General features: G+C 44.4%; 1 protein-coding gene across 6 annotated transcripts in view; it reads right to left on the bottom strand.

The window, feature by feature from the left end:
- rmc1 (regulator of MON1-CCZ1) overlaps positions 1 to 23,486 on the bottom strand; it is a 63,581-nt gene that overhangs the window by 37,871 nt on the left and 2,224 nt on the right. For 5 of the 6 annotated variants that reach the window (XM_072569666.1, XM_072569670.1, XM_072569667.1 and 2 more), the window contains exon 2: positions 9,682 to 9,758. The exons of the other annotated variant lie outside the window; for it this stretch is intronic. In XM_072569666.1, the coding sequence (XP_072425767.1) occupies positions 9,682 to 9,758 (77 nt within the window). The remainder of the gene's footprint in view (positions 1 to 9,681; positions 9,759 to 23,486) is intronic. 6 annotated transcript variants of the gene reach the window in all.

The following is a 23,486-nucleotide window of genomic DNA, read 5'->3' as shown; positions in this document are numbered from 1 at the left end:
GAGTCTGTTCCTATGCTGTACATCTCTATGACTCTATGGCTCAATGTCAGGCTAACCAGCCTATAATTGCTTTGTCTCCACCTTTTATAAATAGAGGGGTTTATGTTAGCTTAGGAAGAGCCTATAGAATGTTGGAATATGACCACCAATGCATCCACTATTTCTTGGACCACTTTCATAAATGCAGTGAGATGCAGATGAGCACTGGGGACTTATCTTGCTTCAATCCCAATAAGTGCCCCAACTCCATTTCAATGGTAGTACTAATTTCCTTCAGCTCCTCCCTCAAGATCCTGCAGTTCAAACATTACGGTGTCCTCCTTTGTGAAGATGGAATCAACTTATGCATTTAATTAGTCTGTCATCTCTTTATTTCCCATTATAACTTTACTGTTTCTGATTGTAAGGATCTTCATTTGTCTTCACATACCTATAGAAGCTTTTACAAATCAGTTTATATGCTCCTGGAAAGCTAGTGGATTCTCAAAATCCACTATGTCACTCTCCATCTTAATGATGGATTCTAGAACACGATGGTCCCTCTTCTCCAAGGGACTTCACATAGCTAGATAGCTGACTATTCCTTTCTCATTACACAATACCCAGTCTAAGATGGCATGTTTTCATCAGTTCCTCAACATATTTATCTTGAAAACTATCCCGAACATACTCCAGAAGTTCATTCACTCTGGTATATGTTACTGATTTGATTTGCTCAATCTACATGTAAATTGAATTTGACCATAATTACAGGTGGACCTTTATTGCTCACATCTAATTTCCTGTTTAATGCCACCTCTCTACCCTCTACCCTTCCCCTTCCCCACCCCCACCCCCACCCCCACGAAAAGGGCAGTAGAAAAGTTATGTAAACTATTGAAAAGTGTTTTCATTCCCCAATAAGATATACATACCCACAGCTATGGTTTGAAGCTGAGTTTGCTGTCAGGCTACAAGTGACATGGTCAGAGGGAATAATTAACCAGTATTCTCACTTAATTGCTAACCAAAACCCTTGCTGATAATCAACATCTTTGGATATCTGGTGAGGAGTAGATAAGTCTCTATTTAAATTACCTGCCGACATGACCAAATAAAAGTTCACTCACTCCTGAATAACGTCACAAGGGCAATGGCAGCTGGACAAATGAAAGCAAGAGGCCATTCAACTCAGGTCTGTATCACCAAAAAGATCATATATCTGAATTCCATTTATCCACCTTGGTTTTTAAAACCCTTAACTTACCGAATGAAAAAGTAACTAATAAATTAACTTTTAAATCTTCTAATGGATCCCTAGCTTCAATATTTTTGGGGGTCAAAAGCTTTCAGATTTCCTCTCCTTTTTGTGGAGAAATACTGTTGACACCACACCTGAATGGCCAGGTCCCAACTTTAAAGGACCCCTGATCCGGACTCATTTCCTTATTGACTCTGTGCAACATTATTTAACGCTTCAATTAAATTAATTCTCAAAATAAAGCAAACACAAACCAAATAAAGGCAAAGTACTCCAGATGCTGGCAACCTGAAAGAAGAGAGAAAATGCTGGAGAAGCTCAGCAAAACTGGTCACATCTGCTGATAGAGAAATAAAGTTAAGGTCAATTCAAACATGGACTATTCTTCAGAACTGCTAGTCTAGGTTCTTCACAATCTAACCTTGTGAACTGTGGTATCGATGAAGTCTGCACTGTACCTCACCTCCACGAAGACGTTTCCATCTTCTGGATACAGTGTGCAGAAATGCAGTTACTCCAGATGGGATATGACTAATGCTGTCAGCTACTGAAGCAAGACTTGCACTGGACAGTATTTTACCATCCTTAAGATCATGGATTGGCAGAGCTGTTACAACGTTGAGAGACCATTAGGCCCTATCATGTCTGCCTGCTTCTCCAAATGAGCAATTCATTTTATCCCATTTCCCTGCCTTCTCCCGATAAAGGCCAGCATTCTGTTTTAAGACTGCTTTTTGGAGTTTTCCACTGGATTTCAGTACTTTGTCATGCAACATTCCTAAATTCCTTTCCTCCTCCACAGCTTCCAGTATTTCACTTGAAAGAAAATTATCGTCTAATCCAATCCATACTGACCTCCTCCATTTGCCACAGTTCTGTGCATTTAATCCATCTTTAACAGCATATACCTTATTACTTGCACATTTGGTCTACTATATGGTTAGAAGTGGGATGTCTGCTGATGTTCAGCATTATTTGAGACTTCTCAGATGCAAAAGCAGCCAACGTCCAAATTTGGCAAGATCCAGACAATATCATAGCTTGGGTTGAAAAGTGGAAAGCAACATTCATGCCACACAGAACAAGGCAATGATTGACTATCTCCAATGAGAGAATCTAACCAGCAACCCTTGACATTCAATGGCATTACCATCACTGAATACCGCACTGACATCATTCTGGGGTTACCAATGATGAGAAACTGAATTGCGCTGGCCATATAAATAGTGTCTACAAAAGTAGGTCAGAGACTAGGAATCCTGCACCTCCTGACTACACAAAGGCTGTCCACCAAATACAAAGACACAAATCAGGAGTGTGATGGAATACTCCCCACTTGCCTGGATTGTTAAGGAACCTGCATGGTTGGCACCACATCCACAAATATCCACTCCCTCCACCATCAACTCTCAGTAACAGCATTGTGTACCATCAATAAGATGCGCTGCAGGAATTCAGTAAGGGTGCCAAGACAGAACCTTCCAAAATCATGACAATACCACATTGAAGGACAAGAGCAGCAGATACGTGAGAACACTATGATCTGCAACTTCCCTTCCAAGCCCTCATCATTCTGACTTGGAAATATATTGCTGTTCCTTCAGTGTCACTGGCTCAAAATCCTGGAATTCTCTCCCCAAGGGCATTGTGGGTCTACCTACAGCACATGGACGGCAGCGGTTCAAGAAGGCAGCTCACCCCCACCTTCTCAAGGAGCAACAACGGATGGGTAATAAATGCTGGCCCATCAGTAATATCCACATCTTCTCTATGAATATAAATAAAATTACAGTCATCAGATAATTTGGATGAATAACTCTATTCTTACATTGAAACCATTTATGTTGGGAGTGAAAAACTGAGGTGCCATTTCAGAACTCTAGAATTATCATTTGTGTCATCCACTAGACATTCCTTTGTCTCGGTTATGGGAATATACTCTTTTTAGAAAAGATCACAGGTGAATCACCAAACAATAATTTTTTAAAAAATCACTGTTGCATTTTCAGTTCAGAAACAAACCGAATAAATGATTTTCATTAATGTGTAACACAGCTTGTAGAAAGATACAACATCAATTTAGAACTGTGTAGACTTTCTCCAAATATTGACAGTGTCATCAATACCTAATGGAGTTAGGGAAATAAATATATTCCTTCACTTTCAGCTAAATCCCAGACTAAAATAAAACAAAAGGCCACATCTAGTTGGAATATAGTGTCCTGATAAGGAGCTGGAAAATGTCTGTCTCCTAAACCAATGGGATTCAACAATTGAGAAAAACACAGAAGAACGATGGAAAAAGGAAATTAGGTATATTGTAGTCAAAAATCAGGCCCAGAAAGCGAGAAGAGAGAGCAAGATTATATTGATAGGGTTGAATGTCTTTGCAAAACCTTGCCACAGAGAGCTATGAAGGGAGAGTCATTGTGTATGTTAATGGCTGGGATAGATAAATTCTTGATCAGTCAAGGAATCAAGGGTTACAGGGAAAGGGCAACAAAGTGGACATGAGGAAGCTGGATCAGCCATGAACGACAGAGCAGGCTTGAGATGAGATTACCTACAGCGTAGAAACAGGCCCTTCAGCCCAACCAGTCCATACCGACCCTCTGAAAAGTAACTCACCCAGACCCATTTCCCTCTGACTAATGCACCTAACACAAAGAGCAATTTAGCTTGGCCAATTCACCTGACCTGCACATCTTTGGACTGTGGGAGGAAACTGGAGCACCCGGAGGAAACCCACGCAGACACGGGGAGAATGTGCAAACTCCACACAGACAGTCCCCCCAAGGTTCGAATCGAACCCGAGTCCCTGGCACTGCGAGGCAGCAGTGCTAACCACTGAGCCACTGTGCCACCCTGCGGCAAAGATGCCAAACAGCCTACTCTTGATCCTATTTCTTATGGTCTTATGAGAGAGAAAAGTAAAGGAAAACGACTGTAAAATTCTACATTCCTTTCTTATGCTTTCATCGGATGTGGGCAGTATTTGCAATCCTGTATTTGTTGCTCATCCCTAATGGACTTTGAACTGAATGATTTGCTAGACCAATTCAAAGAGCAGTTAAGAGTCAACCAGGAGAGATGAAGAAATCGGGCACTACTTAAACAGGTATAACTCCAGAATTCCAAGGTGCAGAGTTATCAAAGTGTCCTAACAGTATGCATCAATGAAAGAATTTTTAGAATGACTGTAAGCAAGTGTGTTGAAAGCAGTTCAGAGAAGGTTTACAGCACTAATACTGGAACGGGCGGGTTGTCTCATGAGGAAACGCTAAACAGGCTCAGCAATCAGAGATGAAAGCAGCGACTTGACAGATCAGATGTAAACTCAGCAGTCCTTCCACACTGAGTCATGAATGGTGGTAGATAATTAAACAAGTCATTGGAGGAGGTGGCTGCACAAATATCCCCATCCTCAATAATGGGAGATCCATCAAAAGAGAAGACTGAAGCACATGTTACAATATTCAGCCAGAATGCAGAGTGGACGATGTATCTTTAGTGGTTCCAGCTTCTTAAATACCAGTCTTTAGCCAACTCAATTCACTCTACATTATAACCAGAAATGGCTGGAGACACTGGATAATCCAAACGATATGAGCTCTGACAATATTCCTGCAACAGTACTGAAGACTTATGTTCCACAACTTGCCTTGTGCTGTTTTAGAATTAGGGCTTGCCCTTTCAGGACAAAGATAAGCATTTTTTTCTCTCTCTGAGGATTGTGAAAGTTTGGAAATATTTGCCTCAAATTATAAAATGCAGAAGCAGAAGTAGGCCATTTGGCCCATCAAGTCTGCTCTGCCATTCAATAAAATCATAGGTGATCTGCCAATCCTATCTCCATTTTCCTACCTTATCTCCACAATCTTTGATTGCCTTGCTAATTAAAAAAAGAATCCCAGCCTTGAATACTTTCAACAACCCAACCTCTACAGCCTTCTACAGCAAAGCATTCCACAGAGAAAAAAAATTCTCATCTTGGTCTTAAGTGGGCAACCTTTGCTGAGAGATTATTCTCTAGTCCTAGGCTTTCCCAGAGCTTCTCCGGTAGAGGTGTGGTCATTGAATATTTTTTAAAAAGATAGACCGTCTTGTCTTGACTAACAAAACTCTAAGGTCATTGGGGGTAGATGAAAACATGGAACTTGAAACATGAACAGATCAAAAGATGACATACTCTGCTCCTAATTTGTATGTTCCTAACCACAATGCTGTGGAGTCACATGATAAATGCAAGCTTCCTTCGCAAAATGACATGTGAACCAGATCAGCTTTCACAACAAGTCATGGTATCTTTAAGATCATGATCATGGAGACTCACTTTCAACTCCAGATTAACTGATGGAATTTAAATTCCACCAGCTACTGGGGTAACATTTGAACCCACGCCCCAGAGCATTAGCCTGGCCCTCTAGATTACCAGACAGTGACGCAAATCTTAATGTTACTATCTCACCCTTCCAAGTGATTGTCCCCTACCTGGTGCAATGAAAAGGAAACTGTGTAAATTACTCTCTTTTGGAGGTCAGAGAGGTTATCAGTTTGCATCAACAATCAGCATGGGTACACTGCGTGCATGTCACCAGCCCAACTTTCTGTGCTGATCTTAATGGATTATAAATAGACACATCCAACAAGTTCTCAAATACAGGGAGCTAAGAGTAATATGTTGTTTGTGAACCAAAGAGCAAGTGGAACAAATCAGGGGCAGCAAGATCTGCCTGAAATTGCTAACTGTTTTCCACTTTAACAATGGTATAAATTATGATTGACACACCATCAATTTTCCAACAAGATTTTGTCAGTTAAACAGATACCTATTAAAAGGAAGCTCACCAGCTACAGAAACCCATTGGTGACTGAATCAGGAGTCAGTTCCTTTCTTCACACCACTTCCACTTTCAGCACTGAACCCTCTTCAAGACACTCAAGGCCAAATAGTCATGTGTTTCTATTTTTATTACTGAGCTCTGAACATTTAATAAATAGAAACAAATCCAACATATGTTAAAGTCAAATCTCACAAATCCTCAGATAGAATCATTACAGTGTGGAAACTGGCCCTTTAGAACAATACAGCACAGAACAGGCCCTTCGGCCCACGATGTTGTGCCGAACTTCTATCCTAGATTAAGCACCCATCCATGTACCTATCCAAATGCCGCTTAAAGGTCGCCAATGAATCTGACTCTACCACTCCCTCGGGCAGCGCATTCCATGCCCCCACCACTCTCTGGGTAAAGAACCCACCCCTGACATCTCCCCTATACCTTCCACCCTTCACCTTAAATTTATGTCCCCTTGTAACACTCTGTTGTACCCGGGGAAAAAGTTTCTGACTGTCTACTCTATCTATTCCTCTGATCATCTTATAAACCTCTATCAAGTCACCCCTCATCCTTCGCCGTTCCAACGAGAAAAGGCCGAGAACTCTCAACCTATCCTCGTACGACCTACTCTCCATTCCAGGCAACATCCTGGTAAATCTTCTCTGCACCCTCTCCAAAGCTTCCACATCTTTCCTAAAGTGAGGCGACCAGAACTGCACACAGTACTCCAAATGTGGCCTAACCAAAGTCCTGTACAGCTGCAACATCACCTCACGACTCTTGAATTCAATCCCTCTGCTAATGAACGATAATAGGCCTTCTTACAAACTCTATCCACCTGAGTGGCAACCTTCAAAGATCTATGTACATAGACCCCAAGATCCCTCTGCTCCTCCACCTTAATAAGAACCCTACCATTAACCCTGTATTCCGCATTCTTATTTCTTCTTCCAAAATGGACAACCTCACACTTGGCAGGGTTGAACTCCATCTGCCACTCCTCAGCCCAGCTCTGCATCATATCTAAGTCCCTCTGCAGCCGACAACATTCGCTACTCTCCAGTCCCCTGGTACCACCCCAGTTGCCAGTGAAGACGAGAAGATCATTGCCAACGGTACTGCAATTTCCTCTCTTGCTTCCCACATGTCTTTGGTCCAACATGTCTACACACCACCCCCTTGAAAAATATCCCATCCAAGACCCATTCCCTGAAACTATTACTCTACATTTACCTAATGCATCTAATTTATACATCTCTGAACACTATGGGCAATTGAGCATGGCCAATTCACATAACCTGCACTTCTTTGGACTGTGGAAGGAAACTGGAGCACCAGAACAAAACCCACACAGACACTGAGAACGTGCAAATTTCACAAAGACACTTTCCTGAGGCTGGAATCAAACCCGAACCCCTGGCGCTGTGAGCCATAGGGAGAGGCTGAATAGGCTGGCGCTGTTTTCCCTGGAGCGTCAAGAGGCTGAGGGGTGACCTTATAGAGGTTTATAAAATCATGAGGGGCATGGATAAGTAAAATAGACAAAGTCTTTTCCCTGGAGTGGGGGAGTCCAGAACTAGAGGGCATAGGTTTAGGGTGAGAGGTTAAAGATTTAAAAGGGACCTCAGGGGCAACGCTTTCATGCAGAGGGTGGTGCATGTGTGGAAGGAGCTGCCAGAGGAAGTGGTGGAGGCTGGTACAATTGCAACATTTTAAAGACATCCGGATGGTTATATGAATAGAAACGGTTTAGAGGAATATGAGCCAGGTGCTGGCAGGTGGGACTAGATTAGGTTGGGATATCTGGTCGGCATGGACAAGTTGGACCGAAGGGTGTTTCCATGCTGTACAAATCTCTGACTCTGACCTTGATGTGCATGTCCACAGGTACATTAACATATCAGGACAGGTGGATAAAGTGATGATGGCAGCATATGGGATACTTGGCTTTATGAGCCAAGGCATGGAGCAGAAAGGTTGTGCCAGAACTGTACAAAACATTGGTTAGGCCACAGCAAAAGTATTGAAGGGGGTTTTGGAAACCACACTATAGGATGGATGTAATTGCACTGGACAAGGTACAGAAGAGATTTACCAGGATGTCGCCTGGGCTGGAAAGTTTCAGATGTTAACAGGAGATTGGACAGACTGGGTTTGTTTCTCTTGGAGCAGAGAAATTGTGAGGCGACATGTATAAATTATGAAGGGCATAGATAAGGTAGACAGGAAGAAACCTATCCCTCTGATGGGGAGATCAATGACCAAGTGGCATAAATTTAAGGGAAGGGGCAAGATGTTTAGAGGGGTGTGAGGAAACCCTTTTCCCCCAAGAGGGTGGTGGGGAAATCTGGAATGCGCTGCCTGTAAGGGAGGGAGAGACAAAAACCCTAAGCACATTGTCGTGTATTTGGATATGCATTTGTGACATGAAGGCATACAAAGCTATAGGCCAAAAGCTACAAATGAGAAATTTGTGTCGATTTTGATCAGTGTGGATGCAATGGGTCAAAGGGTCTTTTTCAGCACAGCAAATCTCTATGACTTGATGAATGTTTAACACCAGTTTCATCACCTTCATCCTTACTCCATTCACCACAGACATACAGTGGCAATACAGGCCTTCCTTTTGTTCATTCCCAAATTCCGTCCCGGTTCTGTACTTGCTTTTAATCTGTTACATCTCAAACCTTCCCAGCTCAAAAAGTCCATCCATCCATCCTAGTGTTAATGATTTCTCTGTCCACAAATACTCCCAGCAGTTTTGTGTTCCAACTGAATTGACAGTCAGTTGTAGATAATTATTAGGAAAGAGACTGACTGACTCAAAATTTCATTTCCTAATTTTTAGTTTCCAGCTGGAATAAAGACTGAATGAATTCTCTGCCACTTATGTTTATTTTTTCCATGGGATGTGGGTATTGCTGGCAAGACCAGCATTTGGCTAGGCTGTCATTTGTTGCCAACTTCCAACTGCCCAGAGACATTTAAGAACCAACCACATTGCTGTGGCTCTGGAGTCACATGTAGACCAGACAAGGCAAGGATGACAGATTTCCTTTCCTAAACAAGATGGTTTTTTTACAATAATTACATGGTTCCCATTGGGATAGCTGCGATGGCCACCATGAATAGGTCACAATTCTAGATCTCCTATTAAATTAAATTTATATTTCACCACTTTGCAGTTAGGTCCTCATTAGACTGGGCCTCTGCAATAACTAGCCTAGTGACATCGCCACTACACCCCTGCCCCCAGCCAATGAAGATGGTGAGTCATAATCAGTGAAATGGGGAAATTCTGATGACTTAGCTGTAAGCAGAAAAACCCATTAAACACAAGAACATGTGTAAGGTTGAGGTGCACTATCTCTTGTGAACCATAAATGTGTTTTTACCTCGCCTCAGCATATCAACATTAATCTGCAAATCTCAGAGCTTTCTTAAAAAGGTTTGTTTTAAATACTGCCATATCAAGTAGTTGACAGCTATTTGGCAAGAGGATTGAAGAATGTGTTTAGAAAAACCTCCTTCCAATTTCTACTTAATGTCTCCACCAAATAGTTTGAAATGCCTATCCTGTGGTTTTACACCATGCCTTACCTGAAAGAGACGCAGGTCTTGTCATCAGGCCCTTTAACCACCACACCAGTAGCACCCCCAGATCGAACAGCAAACACCTATGGACAGCAAACAGAAAATGTACTTTCTTTGGAGGATTTATTCCAAAAAATCTCCCACTATCAAAATACAAGAATTACGACTGACCAGAAACTAAACTGGGCTAGACATATAAATACTGTGACCATAGTGCAGGCCAGAGGCTAGGAATATAACTGCTGTTCCTTCAGTATTGCTGGATCAAAATCTTGGAACCCCCTCCAGAACATTGTGGGTGTTACTACATAGAAAAAGGACATCAGTAGTTTGAGTAGACAGCTTATGACCAACTCCTCAAGGACAACTAGGGTTGGTAATAAATGTTGGCTCAGTGATACTTACATGCTGAAAATGTGTTGCTGGAAAAGCGCAGCAGGTCAGGCAGCATCCAAGGAACAGGAGAATCGACGTTTCGGGCATAAGCCCTTCTTCAGGATTCCTGAAGAAGGGCTTATGCCCGAAACGTCGATTCTCCTGTTCCTTGGATGCTGCCTGACCTGCTGCGCTTTTCCAGCAACACATTTTCAGCTCTGATCTCCAGCATCTGCAGTCCTCACTTTCTCCTCAGTAATACTTACATGCCAACAATGGAATCAAAAATAAAATCAGGGATGAATATCTGTCTCCCTGATTTGATTAGATCCCTGACAGTGTGGAGACAGGCCTTTCGGCCCAACTAGTCCACACCGACCCTCCAAAGAGTAACCCACCCAGACCCATTTCCCCCTGACTAATGCACCTATCACTATGGGCAATTTAGCATAGCCAATTCACCTGACCTGTGGGAGGAAACCAGAGCACCCGGAGGAAACCCACGCAGACAAGGGGAGAATGTGTAAATTCCACACAGACAGATGCTCAAGGCTGGAATCAAACCCAGGACCTTGTTGCTGGGAGGCAGCAGTGCTAACCACTGAGCCACCATGCCACCCCTGATATCAGAACATTGGCTACAGGCACCGGTCAGCAGTGTTATGGAATAATGCACACCTGCCTGAAGGAGTGCAGCTCCAAACATCAAGAAGCTTGACACTATCCAGGACAAAGCAATACATTTGATTGGCATTCATCTAACAACATCCATGTTTACTCCCTTTACAGCTGATACACAATGGCTGCAGAGCACACAATCCGCAAGATGCACCACAGTCACTCATCTGGAGTCCTCACACCTTACAGATCCACAACCCTATCATCAAGAACAGCGTGGGAACACCAGCATTGGCAAATTCTACTGACGTGGTACTATAGAAGCGTTCCTTCACTGGCACGGAGTCAAAATCCTGGAACTCAGTTCCTAAACCCACCATAAGTGTCCCTCCACCCCAAACACTGCAGCAGTAAAGTACTTCAGGGGCATCTTGTCAAGGGTAACATGGGCTGAGAAATAAATTCCAATCCAATTAGCAATGCCCATACCCATGAATGAATAAGAATAAAAGCATATCTCTGCACTACAGGTTGTTCTGTTATAACATGGCAAAAACGGTAAAAACAATGACTTGCAGATGCTGGAAACCAGATTCTGGATTAGTGGTGCTGAAAGAGCACAGCAGTTCAGGCAGCATCCAAGTAGCTTCGAAATCGACGTTTCGGGCAAAAGCCCTTCATCAGGAATAAAGGCAGTGAGCCTGAAGCATGGGGAGATAAACTAGAGGAGGGTGGGGGTGGGGAGAAAGTAGCATGGAGTACAATGGGTGAGTGGGGGAGGGGATGAAGGTGATAGGTCAGGGAACAGAGGGTGGAGTGGATAGGTGGAAAAGAAGATCGGCAGGTAGGACAAGACCGGACAAGTCAAGGGGACAGTTACTGAGCTGGAAGTTTAGAACTAGGGTGAGGTGGGGAAAGGGGAAATGAGGAAACTGTTGAAGTCCACATTGATGCCTTGGGGTTGAAGTGTTCCGAGGCAGAAGATAAGGCGTTCTTCCTCCAGGGGTCTAGTGGTGAGGGAGGGGCAGTGAAGGAGGCCCAGGACCTCCATGTCCTCGGCGGAGTGGGAGGGGGAGTTGAAATGTTGGGCCACGGGACGGTGTGGTTGATTGGTGCGGGTGTCCTGGAGATGTTCCCTAAAGCGCTCTGCTAGGAGGCGCCCAGTCTCCCCAATGTAGAGGAGACCACATTGGGAGCAACGGATACAATAAATGATATTAGTGGATGTGCAAGTTAAACTTTGATGGATGTGGAAGGCTCCTTTAGGGCCTTGGATAGAGGTGAGGGAGGAGGTGTGGGTGCAAGTTTTACAGTTCCTGCGGTGGCAGGGGAAAGTGCCAGAATGGGAGGGTGGGTCGTAGGGGGCGAGGACCTGACCAGGTAGTCACAGAGGGAACGGTCTTTGCGGAAGCCGGAAAGGGGTGGGGAGGGAAATATATCCCTGGTGGTGGGGTCTTTTTGGAGGTGGCGGAAATGTCGGCGGATGATTTGGTTGATGCGAAGGTTTGTAGGGTGGAAGGTGAGCACCAGGGGCGTTCTGTCCTTGTTACGGTTGGAGGGGTGGGGTCTGAGGGCGGAGGTGCGGGATGTATAGAGATGGAGAGGTCCAGGAAGGGGAGGGAGGTGTCAGAGATGGTCCAGGTAAATTTAAGGTCAGGGTGGAATGTGTTGGTGAAGTTGATGAATTGCTCAACCTCCTCGCGGGAGCACGAGGTGGCGCCAATGCAGTCATCAATGTAGCGGAGGAAGAGGTGGGGAGTGATGCCGGTGTAATTATGGAAGATCAACTGCTCTACGTAGCCAACAAAGAGACAGGCATAGCTGGGGCCCATACGTGTGCCCATGGCTACCCCTTTGGTCTGGAGGAAGTGGGAGGATTCAAAGGAGAAATTGTTAAGGGTGAGGACCAGTTCGGCCAAACGAATGAGAGTGTCGGTGGAAGGGTAGCGTTCCTCTGCAACCTCGCATTATGGAAAAACCACTATAGAAAATTGTGCTGCAGATCACTAATAGAAAATCACTATAGCCATTCAGCAGGAAGTTCGTGTTATCCAAACAACATCCACAATTCGTCATTTGTGTTATAACCAACTCAGGCTGACAAAGCATGCGTTATAGCAGAACGACCAGTGTCACCAAATTTTGGGGCTTAGTATTGGAAGTTTATTGGCCAACCTCTACTGCATCTGTAGAAAACTAACTTTGCCAAACACGTAAGCCTAAAACTGAATTTTGTTACTGAAAAAATTATACCTTGTCAAAGCTTTTCATCTTGCATTCTGACATAAACTGACAACTAAATTAGGATGAACCTTGATTTTGTATTCTTGCAAAATATCCTGATCTGTGCAATACATAAAAGACTATTTCTTAAGAGCTTTATTACCAAAACTCAGGCTCTGTACTACAAAACAAAGTTTACTTGTGTTATACCAAGATATACTTGCATTTACATAGCACCTTTCACAAGCTCACAACATCCCAAACAATTCAGAGCCATCTAGAAACTTTCAATGTGTAGACACCATTTTTACTGACAGCTGGCAGTCAGTTTCTATACAGCAAAGTGAGAATTACTACAGAATTCCTTTTCTGAGAAATAAAAACTATACCCTGCTCTACTCATTCTGTCTTTATCACAATTCTTCTCTCATTTCACAACTTATTATAAACTACTCATAGATGGAGTCAACTGCTTGAAGACATTCCACAGAAACAAACTTTGATACTGAGCTCAAAAGGAGATAGGCAACCAAAGTCTGGAGAAATTGCTTAAAACTAAGGTCCTAAGGAATGTTGCTGAACAAAGAGACCATGGAGTGCAGGTTCATAGCTCCTTGAAAGTGGAGTCGCAGGTAGCTAGGATAGTGAAGAAGGTGTTTGGTATGTTTTCCTTCATTGGTCAGAATATTGAGTACAGGAGTTGGGAGGTCATGTTGCGGCTGTACAGGACATTCGTTAGGCCGCTGTTGGAATATTGCATGCAATTCTGGTCTCCTTCCCATCGGAAAGATGTTGTGAAACTTGAAAGGGTTCAGAAAAGATTTTCAAGGATGCTGCCAGGGTTGGAGGATCTGAGCTATAGGGAGAGGCTGAACAGGCTGGGGCTGTTTTCCCTGGAGCGTCAGAGGCTGAGGGGAGACCTTATAGAGGTTTACAAAATTATGAGGGGCATGGATAGGATAAATAGGCAAAGTTTGTTCCCTGGGGTCGGGGAGTCCAGAACTAGAGGGCATTGGTTTAGGGTGAGAGGGGAAAGATATAAAAGAGACCTAAGGGGCAACGTTTTCATGCAGAGGGTGATACGTGTATGGAATGAGCTGCCGGAGGCTGGTACAACTGCAACATTTAAGAGGTATTTGGATGGGTATATGAATAGGAAGGGTTTGGAGGGATATGGCCTGGGTGCTGACAAGTGGGACTAGATTGCGTTGGGATATCTGGGACAGCATGGACGGGTTGGACCGAAGAGTCTGTTTCCATGCTGTACATCTATGACTGTCATAAAAAGAGGAGAGGGCAGCAGAGAAATGGAGGCAATTAGGCAAGAAATTCTAGAGTTCAAGGCCATGGCATCTCAAGGTACAGCAGCCAATGACACAATCATAAAATTCCAGGAGGAGCAACTGGCCTGAATTGAAGGATTGTGGGTTTGGAGATTACAGAGGTGGAAGAGAGTTGTATTAAGCCAATGAGAAATTTGAAAACAAGGCTGAGACCACAGACATAGTAGCAGAAATAGGCTATTCAGCCCAACAAATCTACTGTCATTCAATGAGATCATGGCCAAACTGATGATCCTCAACTCCACCCTCCTGACTCCCACCCCCATCCCCATTCCCCCCACAACCTCATGAACCTCAATTCCCTTATAAATTAAAAATCATTCCATCACAGTCTCAACAAGAATTGCACAGATTCAATCCCCTCGGAAGAAACGTCTCATTTGTCTTAAATAGGCAAATCCTTATTCTGAGATTATGTCTTTAGATTAAACATCTGTCATTGATCCTCACCCTGCCAAACCCCTTTCCCAGTCTACTCCAGCTAGTTCTGCCCCCAATCGTTTGTAATTACCGATTGTTTTTTAAGCTCAGCATAGTTGTTTCCAGCCCAAGTCTTAAATTTTAAGTCAGAGGGTGGTCAGCACGGCACTAAATAATCAAATCTTGATTCACTAGAACATAGAACATAGAACAATACAGCACTGAACAGGCCCTTCGGCCCATGATGTTGTGCCGAACATTTGTCCTAGCTTAAGCACCTATCCATGTACCTATCCAATTGCCGCTTAAAGGTCACCAATGATTCTGACTCTGCCACTCCCATAGGCAGCGCATTCCATGCCCCCACCACTCTCTGGGTAAAAAACCTACCCCTGACATCCCCCCTATACTTTCCACCCTCCACCATAAATTTATGTCCCCTTGTAACACTCTGTTGTACCCGGGGAAAAAGTCTCTGACTATCTACTCTATCTATTCCCCTGATCATCTTATAAACCTCTATCAAGTCACCCCTCATCCTTCGCCGTTCCAATGAGAAAAGGCCTATCCTTGTACGACCTATTCTCCATTCCAGGCAACATCCTGGTAAATCTCCTCTGCACCCTCTAAGCTTCCACATCTTTCCTAAAATGAGGTGACCAGAACTGCACACAGTACTCCAAATGTGGCATTACCAAAGTCCTGTACAGCTGCAACATCACCTCACGACTCTTGAATTCAATCCATCTGCTAATGAACGCTAATACACCATAGGCCTTCTTACAAGCTCTATCCACCTGAGTGGCAACTTTCAAAGATCTATGAACATAGACCCCAAGATCCCTCTGCTCCTCCATCTTACTAAGAACCCTACCATTAACCCTGTATTCCGCATTCTTATTTGTCCTTCCAAAATGGACAACCTCACACTTGACAGGGTTGAACTCCATCTGCCACTCCTCAGCCCAGCTCTGCGTCATATCTAAGTCCCTTTGCAGCTGACAACAGCCCTCCTCACTATCCACAACTCCACCAATCTTCGTATCATCTGCAAAGTTAATGACCCACCCTTCGACTCCCTCTTCCAAGTCATTAATAAAAATTACAAACAGCAGAGGACCCAGAACTGATCCCTGTGAAACTTCACTTCTAACTGGGCTCCAGGCTGAATATTTACCATCTACCACCACTCTCTGACTTCGACCGGTTAGCCAGTTCTCTATCCAACAGGCCAAACTTCCCACTATCCCAAACCTCCTGACTTTCAGCATAAGCCTACCATGGGGAACCTTATCAAATGCCTTACTAAAATCCACGTACACTACATCCACTGCTCTACCCTCATCCACATGCTTGCTCACCTCCTCAAAGAATTCAATAAGACTTGTAAGGCAAGACCTACCCTTCACAAATCCGTGCTGGCTGTCCCTAATCAAGCAGTGTCTTTCCAGATACTCATAAATCCTATCCCTCAGTATCCTTTCCATTACTTTACCTACCACTGAAGAAAGACTAACTGGCCTGTAATTCCTGGGGTTATCCCTATTCCCTTTTTTGAACAGGGGCACAACATTTGCCACTCTCCAGTCCCCTGGTACCACCCCCGTTGACAGTGAAGACGAAAAGATCATTGCCAACGGCTCTGCAATTTCCTCTCTTGCTTCCCACATAATCCTAGGATAGATCCCGTCAGGCCTGGGGGGATTTGTCTATCCTCAAGTTTTTCAAAATGCCCAACACATCTTCCTTCCTAACAAGTATCTCCTCTAGCTTACCAGGTCGTTTCATACCCTCCCCTTCAACAATACGATCCCTCTAGTTTGTAAGTACTGAAGAAAAGTACTCATTCAAGACCTCTCCTATCTCTTCCGACTCAATACACAGTCTCCCACTACTGCCCTTGATCGGACCTACCCTCGTGCTCGTCATTCTCATGTTTCTCACATACACATAAAATGCCTTGGGGTTATCCTTGATCCTATCCGCCAAAGATTTTTCATGCCCTCTCTTACCTCTCCTAATCCCTTTGCTCAGCTCCCTCCTGGCTATCCTGTATCCCTCCAACGTTCTGTCTGAACCTTGTTTCCTCAACCTTATGTAAGCCTCCTTCTTCCTCCTTACAAGACATTTAACCTCCCTCATCAACCAAGGTTCCCTCACATGACCATCTCTTTCCTGCCTGACAGGTACATACATATCAAGGACACGTCGTACCTGTTCCTTGAAAAAGTTCCACATTTCAACGACATCCTTCCCTGATAGCCTATGCTCCCAACTTATGCTCCTCAGATCCTGTCTTGCAGCATCGTATTTACCCTTCCCTCAATTGTAAAACCTGCCTTGTTGCACGCACCTATCTCTCTCCATAACCAAGGTGAAAGTCACAGAATAGTGGTCACCATCACCAAAATGCTCACCCACTAACAAGCCCATCACTTGTCCCGGTTCGTTACCAAGTACCAAATCCAATATGGCCTCCCCTCTGGTCGGACAATCTACATACTGCGTTAGAAAAGCTTCCTGGACACACTGCACAAACACCGCTCCATCCAATCTGCTTGATCTAAAGAGCTTCCAATCAATAATTGGGAAGTTGAAATCGCCCATGACTACGACCCTGTGGCTTCTGCACCTTTCCAAAAACTGTTTCCCCAATCTGTTTCTCCACATCTCTGCTGCTATTGGGGGGCCTATAGTAAACACCCAACAAGGTGACTGCACCTTTCCTATTTCTGACTTCAGCCCAGACTACCTACAAAGGCAGATGCCCCTCGAACTGCCTTTCTGCAGCCGTTATACCATTTCTAATTAGCAACGCCACACCCCCTCCTTTTTTACCACCCTCCCTAATCTTGCTGAAACATCTGAAACCAGGAACCTCCAACAACCATTCCTGTCCCTCTTCTATCCACGTTTCCGTGATGGCCACAACATCGTAGTCCCAAGTACCGATCCACACCTTAAGTTCACCCACCTTATTTCTGATACTCCTTGCGTTGAAGTATACACACTTGAACCCATCTCTGTGTCCGCAAGTATTCCCTGTCCGTGCTCCCTTCTCCACAGCCTCCCTACATTCTTGGACAGCCTGAAAAACAGCTAACCTACTTGCTGGACTACAAGTCCGGATCCCATCCCCCTGCCAAATTAGTTTAAACCCCCCCCCCCCCGAAGAGTTCTAGCAAACCTACCTCCCAGGATATTGGTGCCCTTCTGGTTCAGGTGCAACCCATCCTGCTTGTACAGGTCCCACCTTCCCCAGAATGCAGTCAGATTGTCCAAAGACCTGAAGCCCTCCCTCCTACACAATCCTTGCAGCCACGTGTTCAACTGCACTCTCTCCCTATTCCTTGTCTCACTGTCACGTGGCACCGGCGACAGCCCAGAGAGGACTACTCTGTCCACCCTAGCTTTTAGCTTCCAGCTTAACTCCCTGAGCTCCTGAATGACCTCCCCACCCCTCTTCCTACCTATGCCGTTGGTGCCAATGTGCACCACGACTTCTGGCTGCACACTCTCCCCCTTAAGGATTCTGAAGACACGGTCCGAGACGTCTCGGACCCTGGCACCTGGGAGGCAACAAACCATCCGAGAGTCTCGCCCATGTCCACAGAACCACCTGTCTGTCCTTCTAACTATAGCGTCTCCTATAACTCGCGCTCTCCACCTCTCCCCCTTTCCCTTCTGAGCCTCAGAGCCGGACCTCGTGCCAGAGACCCGGTCACTGCAGCTTATCCCTGCTCGGCCGTCCCCCCCAACAGTATCCAAAGCGGTATACTTATTGTTGAGGGGAACGACCACAGGGGATCCCTGCACTGCCTGCTTCCTCCCCCTCCCACCTCTAACTGTTACCCAGCTACCTCTGTTCTCTGGCGTAACTATGTCCCTGTAGCTTCTATCTATCACCCTCTCAGCCTCTCGAATAATCCTCAGTCCATCCAACTCCAGCTCCAGTTCCCTAACACGGTCTGTGAGGAGCTGGAGCTGGCTGCACTTCCTGCAGGTGAAGCCGGCAGGAGCATCGGTGGTCACCCCTACCTCAAACATCCTGCAGGAGGAATATTCCACTGCCTGCGCTGCCATAACTCTACACTTAGTCTCCAAAACAAGAACACTAAGTAGCTTACTTTTTTTTAGGTTAGAGAGGGGGGGAGGGAGACACTACACGTGTAGTGTCTCGGGTTCTTTCTCCACTCAAATAACAATTACTTACCGTCCCAAACGGCTCTGTGCTCCGACTTCACTTCCGCCCAGCTCCTGCCGCTCTCTGCTACAAAAAGCTCTTTCATTATTTCTCTACATTATCTCCTCCTTCACTATCAGTTCAACTTTATTTCTACTCTTTTATTTTTATAAGTAAAAGCTTCCTTGTGCATTTGTTTTGTCTTTCTTTTGTACCTTACAGTGGCACAAATGGTGGTCAGTCCAATGCACAATTCAGAGACAGCAGCAACATCACAATGTGGCTGAGTGGGTCAAAGGTGGGCACCTCACTTAATGCACAAACAGCACAACATACTTTCCTGTCAGCTGGGAAAACGGTCAGAGTCCTCAATACACCACCACCTCAAAGATTCTCTCCAAGCCACTCACCATTCTGACCTGGAGAAATATCACTGTTCTTTCAGCATCACCTCGTTTAAAATTCTGGAACTTCCCCCATAACAGTATCATGAGTAGTCTGACATTGCACAAGGGCAATTGGGGATGAGCAGCGAATGTTGGCCCAGCCAGTGAAGCCCATACCCTGAGAATAACTAGAAATAAACACTGAAACAGAGAGGTTCAAAATCATGAAGGAACTGGACAGAAATGAGAATTTTGTTTTGGTAAGAATCTATGTATCCTTACCATAAATGAACAACTCTCTCTTCCTTTGGAGAGAGTTCCAAAGACTAACATCCTTCAGAGAAACAAAATTCTGTTCACCTCCATCCTAAATGAGACAAAACATTTATGTAGCATTTAAATGAACACTTGAATTGCTATTGGCAAACATGCCAAAGAATGAAATGAAATAGAGGACGGGGGCAGGGCAGCTCTGATCCAGCTTTAGGTGGTGCTGATGGAGAGAAAAGTCAAGAGAGTGTATTTGTGGAAGCACATGGCACTAAGTATAGATCTCTGCTTTATCTCCACAGATGTTGCCAGACCTATTGAGTTTGTCCAGAAATTTTCATTTTTGCTTCAGATTTCCAGCATCCACTGTTCTTTGTTTAAATTTACTTGAAATACCATTGCATCCAAGGCTATGGGCCAAGATCTGAGAAACAGGATAAGAATAGATAGGTCCTTGATGATCAGTGCAGATATGATAGGCCAAAAGGGTCTTCTTGAGCTATTAAACTCTATGAGCACTTATTTTTAAATCTAGGTTTATTCTCAAGCACATAAAGAAACATCCCTCCACCATTCACACTGTCAAGTGTCACGTTCACTCAGGTTCCAACATGTTTGAACGAATGTAAGTTTGCTCACTGAGCTGGGAGGTTCGTTTTCAGACATTTCGTCATCAAACTCGGTAACATTATCAGTGAGCACCTGAATGAAGCACTGTGGTATGGCCCGCTTTCTATTTATGTGTTCAGGTTTCCTTGGATTGTTGATGCCATTTGCTGTTCTTTTTCTCAGGGTTGGTAAATGGGATCCAAGTCAATGTGTTTGTTGGCAGAGTGCCAGTTGGAATGCCATGCTTCTAGGAATTCTGGTCCACGTCTCTGTTTGGCTTGGCTTAGGATGAATGCGTTGTCCCAATCGAAGTGGTGTCTTTCCTCATCTGCATGTAAGGATACTAGTGAGAGTGGGTCAAGTCTTTTTGTGGGTAGTTGATGTTCACGTATCCTGGTGGTTAGTTTTCTACCTGTTTGTCCAATGCAGTGTTGTTACAGTTCTTGCAAGGTATTTTGTAAATGATATTAGTTTTGTTTGTTGTCTATATAGGGTCCTTCAAGTTCATTAGCTGCTGTTTTAGTGTGTCGGTGGTTTGTGGGCTACCATGATGCCAAGAGGTCTGAGTAGTCTGGTAGTCATTTCCAAGATATCTTTGATGGAGGGGAGAGTGGCTAGGGTTTCTGGACGTGTTTTGTCTGCGTGTTCAGGTTTGTTGCTGAGAACTCGGTCAACTGTGTTCATTGAGTACCCATTCTTTTGGGTACCGTTGGGCATGGCATTCCAACCGGAACTCTATCAACAAACATATTGACTAGGATCCCATTTACTACCCCCTGAGAAAAAGAACCAGAAATAACAATACCACAGGAAATGGCATCACCAATCCAAGGAAACCCAAACACATAAATAGAAAGCGGGCCATACCACTCATGCTTCATCTAGAGACTCACTGATGATGCTACCTAGAACGGTGATGAAACATCTGAAAACAAACCTTCCAGCTAAGCAAGCAAACCTACATCCAGAATCTCAACCTGAACTACAAATCTTCTCAAAACTCGCTATGTTTTAATGAGGTTGACTCTCACTCTTCTCCATGCCAACAGATATAGGCCCAGTATGTAATTTTGCACTCGAGATAAAGACCCTCACTTTTATGTCAAATATCAGGACACCCAGATCACATTTTATCTCACTGTTCGAAGCTTTCCCTGTTTATTCAAACATGGGACATAGGTGTTAATTTACTGCCCATTCCTAGCTATCCTCAAGAAGCTGCCTTCTTGAACAGCTGCAGTCCATGTGCTGTAGATAGATCCACAATGCCTTTAGAGAGTGAGTGCCAAGATTTTGACCCAACGATATATTTCCAAGTCAGAATGGTGAGGGACTTGGAAGAAAACTTGGAAGTGTTCCCATGTATCTACTGACCTTGTATTTTTAAACGAAGGCATGGTTTGAAATGCGCTATCAGAGGAGACAAGCTGAATTTCTATAACGCATCTTGTAGATAAAACACAATGCTGCTGCTGAGCATCAGTGGTGGAGGGAGTGGATACGCTGCTGACCAAGCAGCTGTTTTGTGCTGGATGTGCTGTCGGAGCTGCATCCTTCATGTAAGTGGGAAGTATTGCATCACACTTCTGACTTGTACCTTGCAGATGATAGACAGGATTTAAGGAGTAAGGAGGGGAGTTACTTGCTGCAGTATTCCTACCTCTGACCTCCTCTTGTTGCCATTGTTAATACAACAAGACCAACTTAGTCTTTGATCAATGGTAACCCCCTCCAGGATGTTGAATGTTAAAAGGGCAGTGCTTATGGTGTCTCTTATTGGAGACACAGTAATTGCTAACGTGTGTGTGGTGCAAATATTACATGCCACTTGTCATCCCAAGCCTGGATATTGTCCAGACCTTGTTGCATTTGGACATGGACTGCTTTAGTATCTGAGGAGTTGCAAATGGTGCTGAACATCATGTAATCATTAATGAACATCCCCACTTCAGACCTTATGCTGGAAGAAAGGTCATTGAAGCAGCTGAACATGGTTGGGCCTTGGACACTAACCTGAGAAACTTCTGCAGAGATGCCCCGGAGTGGAGGTAACTGACCGAAAACAACCACAACCATCTTCCTATAAGTCAGGTAAGACTCCAACCAATGCAGAATTTACCCCAATACCCACTGATTCAATTTTTTGTAGAGCTCTTTGATGCCACACTGGGTTAAGAGCCACCTTGATGTCAAGGGCTGCCACTCTTACCTCACCTCTGGAATTCAACTCTTGTCCACAACCAAACCTGTAATGAGGTTAGGAGTCAAGGGGTCATAGCAGAGCCAAACTGAGCATCTGTGAGGAGGTTATTGCTGAGCAGATGCTGCTTTAAAGCACTTCCATCACTTTACTGATGACCAAAAGTAGATTTATGAGGCATTAGTTGGTTGGGTCGGATGTGTCCTATTTATTGTGTGCAGGACATAACTGGGCAATTTTCCACATTCTTGAGAATGTATTCAAAGGATGAGGGCGTGCCTGCTAGGCCAACATTTATTGCATGTTTCTAATTGCCCAGAGAACAGTTAAGAGTCAGCTGTGGGTCTGGAGTGACATGTAGACCAGACCAGGTAAGGATGGCAGTTTCCTTCCCGAAACAATATTTTGCCTGACAATTAGCAATAGATTCATGGCCGTCTTTCCAAATTCCTACTGAATTCAAATTCCACTATCCGTTATGGTGGGATTCAAATCTGGGTCCCCAGAACATTACCTGCGTCCCTGGACGAACAGTCCAGCAATAATGCCACAAGGCTGTCATTTCCCCCAATATTGTTAGGTGGATGCCTGTGTTGCAACTGTACTGAAAGAGTTTGGCTGGGACAGCAGCAGGTTCTGGAGCCCAAGTCTTCAGTACTATTGCCAGAATGTTGTCAGGGCCCATGTAGCCTTTGCAGTATCCATGCCTCCAACCCTTTCTTTATATCATGTGAAGAGAATTAAATTGTGTGAAATTGGCATCTGTGATGCCGGTCCTCTGGAGGAGGCCAAGATAGATCATCCACTCGGTACTACTGGCTGAAGATTGCTGCAAATGCTTTAGCCTCATCTCCTAACTGACATGCTGGGCTCTTCCATTATCAAGGATGGGGGAAATTGGTGGAGCCACCTCCTGCAGTGAGTTGCTTAATTGACAACTACCATTCACATCATCCAAAACTTCATCCTGCAAAGTCAACACGTTCATGTTATTCCCCCACAATATATTCCATTTGAAATTTTTTTGCCAACCCACTTTAGGTTCTACATTCGTTTTCAGACTTATGTCTTCTGCACAGTTATTCTCCGACCTAATTTTGTGCCATCCATAACAACCATTCATTTGGTCCCTCCCTCCAAATCATTAACATAGACTGTAAATAACTGAGACACCAATACTGAAA

This window comes from Chiloscyllium punctatum, chromosome 5 (genome assembly GCF_047496795.1).
Source record: "Chiloscyllium punctatum isolate Juve2018m chromosome 5, sChiPun1.3, whole genome shotgun sequence".
Lineage (NCBI taxonomy): Eukaryota > Metazoa > Chordata > Chondrichthyes > Orectolobiformes > Hemiscylliidae > Chiloscyllium > Chiloscyllium punctatum.
Note: the sequence above shows the minus strand (reverse complement) of the source record. Positions and strands in the feature narration are given on the sequence as shown.